This window comes from Cannabis sativa, chromosome X (genome assembly GCF_029168945.1).
Source record: "Cannabis sativa cultivar Pink pepper isolate KNU-18-1 chromosome X, ASM2916894v1, whole genome shotgun sequence".
Classification (NCBI taxonomy): domain Eukaryota; kingdom Viridiplantae; phylum Streptophyta; class Magnoliopsida; order Rosales; family Cannabaceae; genus Cannabis; species Cannabis sativa.
In genome coordinates, this window is record NC_083610.1 from 4,004,218 (window position 1) to 4,014,149 (window position 9,932).

At 29.0% G+C, this 9,932-nt stretch overlaps 1 protein-coding gene across 1 annotated transcript; it reads left to right on the forward strand.

Annotated features, from left to right (window-relative positions):
- Positions 1-689: 689 nt before the first annotated feature.
- Positions 690-7,667, forward strand: LOC115707477 (glutamate receptor 2.7). The gene is made up of 5 exons (XM_030635459.2): positions 690-1,077; positions 3,769-5,111; positions 5,916-6,228; positions 6,340-6,746; positions 6,834-7,667. Exons 1-5 carry the CDS (start codon positions 693-695, stop codon positions 7,416-7,418), a joined length of 3,033 nt encoding a protein of 1,010 aa, XP_030491319.2. The 5' UTR covers positions 690-692; the 3' UTR covers positions 7,419-7,667.
- The last annotated feature ends 2,265 nt before the right edge of the window (positions 7,668-9,932 follow it).

Consider the following 9,932-nt stretch of genomic DNA (forward strand, 5'->3'; position numbering starts at 1 on the left):
AAAGATGGTTCCAGGAAGATTAATCAAATGAATTAGCTGTCTAAAAAATTTGCCACAATTTTTTTCTTAATAACAATTTTTGGGCCCACTAATCACTATTCACTACTCTATACCTAATAATTACGTCGTTAACTATTGACTAATTCCAAATATATATAGTAAATCTGTGATCGAAGTATCTATATATATATACATATCCAAATCTATATGATTCACGCGTCAAAAAAAAAAAAAAAATCTATATGATTCATATATACATATGAACCTTTGAAAATGAGGAAATAAGTTAAAGAATAAAAATTCTAATTTGTATTGAAAAGTATAATTAAAAAATAAGTGTTTTGACTTATATATGATTCATGAAGAGAGAAAAATGACTAGACTTGAATATATATGCTCGATCTGCATGGCCCATATATATATAATATATATTTATTACAACAATACAAACACACAAAATTGTTATACTTTGATTTGGTCAAGGTAAACCATATTGATCAAAACTCATAAACAAATAAACATAATATTTAATAATATATATACTAATAGATATACTTGTTATAATCAATTTACGTATACCTATCATATATATATATATGATCACCCCAGCAACCGCAGCCAATATATATTTATATATATAGAATAATTATTCATATATAATAATAACTATATTATAAGTCTATATTCTCTGCATGCAATATCAAACCAAAACATACCTTTTTATTTTCATCTCATATAAGTATAATTCTCTCTCGCTCTCTCCCAAAAATATAATTGAAAAGATCCAAACAGAAAAGATGATGAGAAAAAACGACATCTCAAGGATTATCGTTTTTGTTTTTGTGTTGTTTTCGATTCTTTGTTATTGTCCAGATAAATTATTGGCCCAAAAAAGTAGTAAAATAGAAGTAAAAGTTGGGGTGATTCAGAATTTGGGGACTGATTTTGGTAAATTTAGTTTGAGTTGTATAAATATGGCTCTGAAAGATTTTTATAACTCTAATCCTAGTTATAAAACTAGGCTTATTCTTCATACTAGAGACTCCAAATCTGACGTTGTTGAAGCTGCTGCTTCAGGTACGTAAATTGAATTAATACTAATTTCTCTTTTCTTTTTTCTTTTTCTCATTCATATACACTCATAGATATAAATAGTGTACGTTATTGCTATTCATTTCTAGAATCTCGAGTAGTTAGTGTTGAATCCACGTGACAGATGCAGATTGGTCAGCATCCGTCACATGAATTAAACTACTCAGGATCCTTAGATTATAATGTTTTATGATATATATATATAAATATATTTATTTTTTGTTATGTGTATGTATATATACATTTCCTTCTGGTATATGTTTATTTGATACTTTTAATATGGAATAATTAAATTAAGAGATTGAAAAATGTAATTATTAATTTTTGAAAAAAAAAAAGCAGAAAAGGTGGGTCACATATTGGTGTTTTCAAAAACTAAATTTGAATATGATTTTGAGTTTTAACTTAAAAAATGAAAACAACAATTTTATGTTTTCTATGTTTTCAAATCATTGAATTTAAAAACTCTTCAAATACTCTCTTACTTTTTTATTTTGAGATTCCTAACCAATTACAAATCCAACTTTTTAAAATTAAAAAATACAAAATTACACTATAACCAATCACATTTTTAAAAATAATTTTTATATACAAAATTCAAATTTGTGTTTCCAAAATACTCTTTTAGAAAACACAATTTTTAAATTTCAAACCAATCAAAATATCTTCGAAAAAAATGTGTATATACTGAAAATTTGATACATATTGCTTTCATTGTCTAATACTTTTATAAATGTAAATATATAATTATGTGTACACGTACATACATACGCACGTAATACCAACTCTATTAATATATTGTTGATAAATGAATTATTAATATTATTTTTATTTTGTTTTTTAATTTTAATTTTTTTTAAAAAATAAATAAGATGAACTAGCTTGTTCTATTTTTAAAATATATTTGAATAATGTTAGACATAATCATTGTCTAATTATTATGTACAATATATTATTTCTATTTAAAGAGATTCGAGGATGGAACCATAATTGAACTGTCTTACTATATTATATATTATTATGCAGTTTAGAATAATATCACGTTAATGTGACTTTTGACTTTTGAATATAAATAATAAAAATATAATCAAATTCGTAATAAATTAAGATGTCATTTTGATAATACTTTTAATTTTTAATTTTTAATTAATAAATAAAAGTAAAATTTTTGTTTTTAAAAATTTTATTTTTAAAAATTAAAAATGGGTTATGTAACCACTTTTATTTTTTAATTTTAAAAACAGAAAACAAAAGTCTGTTCTGTAAAGTTCATTTCTATTTTTATTTTTTGATTTTATTTAAGTCGAGTCTAAGTTCGGAGTTTGGATTCAGATTTGGGTCAAAGGTCGGGTTCAGCACCAGGACCTGGGGAGGATTTGGATCCGAGTCTGGTCGGAGTCCAAAATATTAATTAAGAAAAAAAAATGTTTAAAAAAATATTAAAAGTGACTTTTTTTGTTCTCAAAATTTTGATTCTCAATTAAAAAACTGCAAAAAAATAAAAAAAATTTATAGAACATGTTTTTGAAAAATATTTTTACTTTTTCAATTTTAAAAATAGAAAATTGATTAAAAAAATATTACTAAATGTCGCCTAAATAATTTAATTAACTATATATATATATGAGAGTATTCAAAATATTTTAAAATAGAGAATTTCTAAAATATTTAAATAATTAAACTAAAAACACATTATCAAATGCTGTAAATTTTTTCAAAGTTTATTTTTTAAAAAAAAAATTCACCATTCATGCTCTCAACATATATTTTATTAGTTGAAAAGAATAAAATTTTGGTGATGTTTGTAAAATAAAAATAATAGGGTTTTGATAATATATTTGAAGTTGAAAGTAGAGAAGGTGACTGATTCATATATCTATACAATTTATGCTTATTTTTTTATTATTATTATTTTTATTTTTTGAAAAGGCAATTTATGCTTATTTAAGTATATTTTTCGAGTATGACCTGGTTGAATTTTTCTTTTAAAGAAAAATGAGTATAATTAATAAAGATATATTCTTTGAAGTTTATTTTGGGATAAGTTGAGGAATACTATTTTTTTTGTATACATTAATTAAAAATACTCTCATATTATATTTTATTAAAATATACCACTTTTTTGAGTGGATTGTTTAATATACATTTACTCTCCACTTAAGTCTAGTACATATATTACATTAACCTAAAGGGTATAACAGAAACATCATCATAAAAGTAGGTATATCTTAAAGAATCTGAAAAATGAAAGTAAAAATTAAAATAATAAAATAAAATTGGTATACAATACAATTTCCTCGTTTATTTTTGGGTGCCTCTATAAGTTTTTGAGGAAATTGTATTGTATACTTACTTTTCTTTATTTGTTTTAATTTTTACCTTCATGTCTATATTCTTTAAAATATACCCACTTTTATAAATGATCTCCCATTATACCCCTTAGGTTAATATAAATTATATGCTACACTTAAGTGGAGGACAATGATATATTAGGCAATCTACTCATAAAAGTATGTATATTTTCATTAAATATAATATGAGAGTATTTTTGATTAATAGATACAAAAGGTATTCCTCAACTTATCCCAAAGTTTTTAGTAAATTAATCCACAAAGTGTTTGTATTTTGTAACAAGTCTGATTAATTTTTATTTTATTTTTTTTTTTTGTGAAAAAGCTTTGGATCTAATTAAAAACGTTAAAGTCCAAGCAATTCTAGGCCCAGAAACGTCAATGCAGGCCCATTTCATAATCGAACTGGGAAACAAAGCCCAAGTTCCAATCATAACATTCTCAGCAAAAAGCCCATCTCTAACTTCACTCCGAAGCCCATACTTTTTCCGAATAGCCGCAAACGACTCATCTCAGGTGGAAGCCATTGCCGCCATTGTCAAAGCTTTCGGATGGAGACAAGTAGTCCCCATCTACGTCGACAACGAGTACGGCGAAGGAATCATCCCTTACTTAACTGACGCTTTACAAAACGTCGATGCCCAAGTACCTTACCGGACTGTAATTCCTCCGACCGTCACCGACGACCACATTTCCGGCGAGCTTTACAAGCTCATGACAATGCAGACTAGGGTTTTCGTCCTTCATATGTTGCCTGATCTTGGGCACCGAATTTTTGCCATTGCAGAGAAGATTGGTATGATGGGTAACGATTACGTTTGGATAGTGACCGATGGGATTGCTGATTTTCTTGGCTCGGCTAATTCTACGGTTCTTGATTCGATGCAAGGAGTTTTAGGGTTTAAAACTCACGTACCCAAATCGAAAGAGCTTCAGAATTTTACAGCTCGGTGGAAACCCCAATTTCAACGCGAAAATCCCACCATTGTTAACCCTCCTTTGGTGACTTTTGGGCTTTGGGCATACGACGCCGTTTTCGGATTGGCTGAATCGGTTGAGGAGATTGGTAAAGCTTCGAACTTTAGCTTCGAAAGTGTGAATTCAGTTAACTCTTCTACTGATTTGGGATCTTTTGGGGTTTCTCGAACTGGTTTTAATCTTTCTCAAGCGTTATCTAAGATGAGATTTAAAGGGCTTTCGGGTGAGTTTAAACTCGTTAATGGGCAGTTACAAACTTCAACTTTTGAGATTATTAATGTGAATGGAAATGGTGAAAGAAAGATTGGATTTTGGACAGTTGAGAATGGATTGGAGAGAGTTTTGGGGTTTGGAGATAATAAGGGAAAGAGCAAACACTCTGGTTTGAATACCAGTTTGGGGCCTATAATATGGCCTGGTGATTCGACCACAGCTCCTAAAGGGTGGCAAATTCCGGTGAATGGGAAGAAGTTGAGAATTGGGGTTCCGGTGAAAGAAGGATATAAAGAGTTTGTGAATGTTTCTTTTCCTTTCTCAAACGACACCGTTTCAGGATACAGTATAGATGTGTTTAAGGCTGTGTTGGAGGCTCTGCCTTACTCTGTTTCATTTGAGTTTATTCCTTTTGCTGATGCTTTTGGCAATGCTGCTGGCACTTACAATGACTTTGTATATCAAGTGTTTGATGGGGTAAGAACTTTTTAAACTTTTTTTTTTTCTCACTACATTCACATTGTTGTCAAATATATGTATGTATGTATGATTTTTTGGTGAATCATATAGGGATTTTGTCCTTTTAAGTCTAACAATCTGAATATTTTTTAATTATATTTTAGAGATTATGATTTGGTACATATTAAAGTTTAAGAGATAAAATTCCTAATTAGTATAAATATAAATAAGTATGGATGATTTTTTTATGATAGTTTATTTTGCCTCTTGAAGCTCCATAAATTATTAGTGATGTTACATAGTTCCTTGAACTGAGTTAGTGAAATATGGTATTTCCGTTAAATAATTGGTAATTTATTTCTGAATTTTTATAATTATCAATTCGTGCTCCTTTTATTAAAACAAGTAAATTTGGTAGTGGTAAAAGTTCGATAGGCAAAATATGATAGTGATCATCCTCATATTTCACTAATATTCACAGTTGAGGGGGTATTTAACATCCCTAACAATTTAGGGGGCACGATTTTATTAGTGAAAAAATTTAGGAGGCAAAATTGTTTATTTTTTGGTAAGAAGTTTATTCATTGACAGTTTAAAAACTTGTTTGTTTATTTTTGTTATACAAGGAGAATAAATGGTTTTACTCTTCTCTTGGATTGGTTGTTGAAACATGAAATAATTCTTGAGAAACATAATAGAACACTTGTGTAGAGAGTTTTTCTTCTTTTAGAATTAATATAGTCCTTAAGCTAGCTTCTTTTGAATAAAATGTTCTTACTTCTGCTGTTAATACTTTGCATTTTAATGGCTAATATTTGGCAGAAAATGGATGCTGCAGTTGGGGACATAACCATTAGAGCAAATCGGTCATTGTATGTGGATTTCACATTGCCTTACACTGAGTCTGGTGTGTACATGATAGTACCAATTAAGGATGATAGAAGTGATAATGCGTGGGCATTCTTGAAGCCTTTGACTTGGGATCTTTGGGTGACAAGTGGTTGTTTCTTCATTTTTGTTGGTTTTGTAGTATGGGTTCTTGAACACAGAATTAACGAAGATTTTCGTGGACCTCCATACCATCAAATTGGAACAAGCTTTTGGTACTCCTTTTCAACCATGGTTTTTGCACATAGTAAGTTTCTTGTGATTGTTCGAACAAATCGAAAAAATAACTTGTGTCTTTGAGAAATTATTGCATAAGAACTTAACAATGTCTTTTTTTTTTCTTTTAACAAATTTACAGAGGAAAAAGTTGTGAGTAACTTGGGAAGGTTTGTAGTGATCATATGGTGTTTTGTAGTGCTCATACTCACCCAAAGTTACACAGCTAGTTTGACCTCACTTTTAACAGTGCAAAAGCTCCAACCAACCATTAATGATGTTAACCAACTCTTGAAGAACAAGGAGAAAGTTGCTTTTCAAAAGGGTTCTTTTATAGAAGGAATATTGAAACAAATGGGGTTTGAAGATCACCAATTTATGATCTATAACACTCCAGAAGACTTATACCAACTCTTTGAAAATGGGAGTAAAAAAAATGGGATTGCTGCTGCTTTTGATGAAACACCTTATATTAAGGTTTTTCTGGCAAAATATTGCTCCAAGTTTACCATGGTTGAACCAACATTCAAAGCCGACGGCTTTGCTTTTGTAAGTCTATGATTTCAATTTATATACCCTTGAAAACAAAGGTTCATAGTTCCAATATGACTAATATTCTCAACATGTTTATCCCAGGCTTTTCCGAAAGGCTCTCCTCTTGTTCCAGATATCTCAAGGGCAATACTGAAAGTGACCGAGGGAAAGAAAATGAAGGATATGGAAGATGTGTGGTTCAAGAAAGACACCAATTGTCCGGACCCTAATAACATGTTCTCATCCAACAGTCTTGGTCTCGAAAGCTTTTGGGGACTCTTCCTTATCGCGGGTGTGGCTTCATCATTGGCTCTAGTCATATACGCGGCTATGTTTATCTACGAGCAAAGGCATCTATTGATGAACTCTGACATAGAACCATCGATTTGGAGGAGACTTATGGCTATTTTCAAAACATTCGACGAAAAGGATCTTAACTCGCACACTTTCAAAAAGAATGAAGCGGGAGAAAGGAGTGTCATTGACTTGTCATCGCCGAACACCAATTGCCCGCCAAGTCCTTCTGGGTTTTCAGTCCATACAGATTCAAGCTTTGTGTATGGGGAGCAAGGAGTGTCTTCTCCAAACCGAAATGTTACACAACCAACTGATCAAGAAACTGTTGTTATCTCAGCTGTAGAGCTTACTTGCCCAAATCAAGACTCAAGAGAGAATCTCAACTCTTAGATTATGCTAGTAATGATGGAACTCTACCTCAATTTATAATGGTATGAGTTTTATTTGTACATAATTGATCATGTTACATATGTAGATATATATAACACTGATTTATGTATATGCAAATTCTCACACTTACATGATAGTACAAAAGATTCATCGTTTAGTCTTTTAACCGTTGGGTTTGTCTAATTAATTAGAAATTTTTACAATTTTTTACCTTTTATTTAAATAATAGTTTAAAAAATTTCTAATAACTTTCACAAGCTTTTATCACTTTGTTTTCAGAAAGAACCCTAAGTTAACAATTCAAATGTAAGTTCATTAAAATCTTTATTTGTCAATTCAATTGTTTATTATTTTATTTTTAAGAAAACTATGTTAATTCTTATGTTTAATAATCAAATGTTCAATTAATTATTTGTAATGAGTTAGGTTTTTTATTAGATGATTTTACTAGTTTATTTTCTTATTTTTCTGAGACATTCTTTGTTCATGTTCACCGTATAGTCTTAAGGTTGCTTATAAATTAACAGTGCATGCACTTATGGCGTATGTATTAAACTTTGATTGTTGTTGATTAGAGTTTAATTTCAAAAAAAAAAATAACAAAGGAGAGTCGTCTCAAATAGTTGAAGTGATTAGTACAACATTTGAAATTAAGAATATTTTTTGAAATAAAAAATAATAATCAAATTTTGATACAACAAGAATGATTTGAACTCTTTTATAAGTATCACGGGCTAACTTAGTCCACTTAATAGAGCGATTTTTTTATTAAAAAAAAGGTTATATGTGTCCTTTAAAACTAACGCAATCAATAGACTAATTGTGTTAGTCCAATGTTAACCATTATGTTAATCTAAGCAAAACTTTTTTTTTCAGTAGTGACTAATTTTAATTTCATTTGGCTCTAACATTGAAACAAATGGATCAATTTCTGAAATAGAAATTAAAGAAAATAGATTCTTTCTAAGTTTTTTTTTGTAAAATTGTACAAATTACAAGTTGCCAAATTTAATAATATCTCGATTTTTTTGAATTTAAGATCGAAGTGAAAGATTCATTCTCATTCTCATTTACTCTTGTTTGTCACTCTAAAATCTCTTCTGGTCATTTAGGAGAGCATTGTTATAGGTTTCTAAAAGCATGTCCAGTCAACCACATACTCAAACACATTTATTAGTTAAAACAAAAAGAAAGTGAAACTGAAAAAATAACTTTCAATCATACAAAAAATAACTTTTTATAATAAACAAATGAATAGAAAACTTTTTAAATATAGGGAGCTTCTTAATTTTTGTTAAATTTTTTAAATAATATTTTAATCAAAAGTACTATTACATTTTTTATTATTTTATAAAATTAATTTATATATAGATATTCAATCTCTTATCCTATGGCTACTACTACTAATTTTCTCTTCTCATTATCTTCCATGTTCTCATTCTTCACACCAAATATGTAGCAAAACTGAATATCCATTCTACTGTGAAAACATACTCTATACTTCATCATCACAGACGATGATATTTATTATGCACAAATTTTTAAAGTTTTAATTCTTAGAGGTTTAGTTGCTAATGAAAGTAAATCTAATAATTCATGTAGTAGTGTCTAGAATATTAGAATATATGAGATTTGAAAGTTAATTAAAAATGAGTGAAGTAACCAAAACAATTTATACATGGTATTAAGTTTTGACACATAAATCAATTGTCAATATGGGACTCTATAACAATAGTGATCTCCAATCCATGTTTTACACTAACTTTAGAGAAATGGTGTTTGATATCTTAGTTACATGCTTTTTATTGTTCTAGCTCTTCAAGCATATATCATTTATAAAGAAGAAATTATATACAAGAAGATCTTTTTAAACTCTTTTTTTAACTTAAAATCAATGAATAGTGCTCTAGTTTATAAAATTGGATCTCTTTAATGATAATAATCTTTCTTAATAGATTTGATATTAAGGAAATGTTGTGTTGTAACCTTATTTTGTAAACACCCCATAAATTATTACCTTCACACTTACTTGGAATCAAAAACTTTGGAAATACGATAGTGATTTGGTTTGATAAAATTGATTTTACTTTCAAATGTTAAAGAGGATTACAATACTTTCTAGCTTGACTATCTTATGAATGTATGTATGTTATCTTTCTCTTTAATTTTTCTGGGTTAAAAATTCTTACTATTATTAGACTATATATATAGTGTATGTAATATAACATATACAAATGATATGAAATGCGGAAAATAAACTGTAATCATATCAATAATATATGCAATGAAAGGATCGATGTACCTCCAGCCATTGATCTTTGAGCTTCAATCCCTGCGATAGCTTCGGTATTGGAGTTCGGGCTTCCTCGCTCTCTCAACTCTCTTTAGATGGAATTTGCTGAATAAATTCAGAATGAGTGAGGAGCTCGGGGACCGAGACCCTATATTTATAGGTGAGATACTCCATCAGTATCTGCGCCACATTAATTGTCAGAATATTTTGACAATTAATTC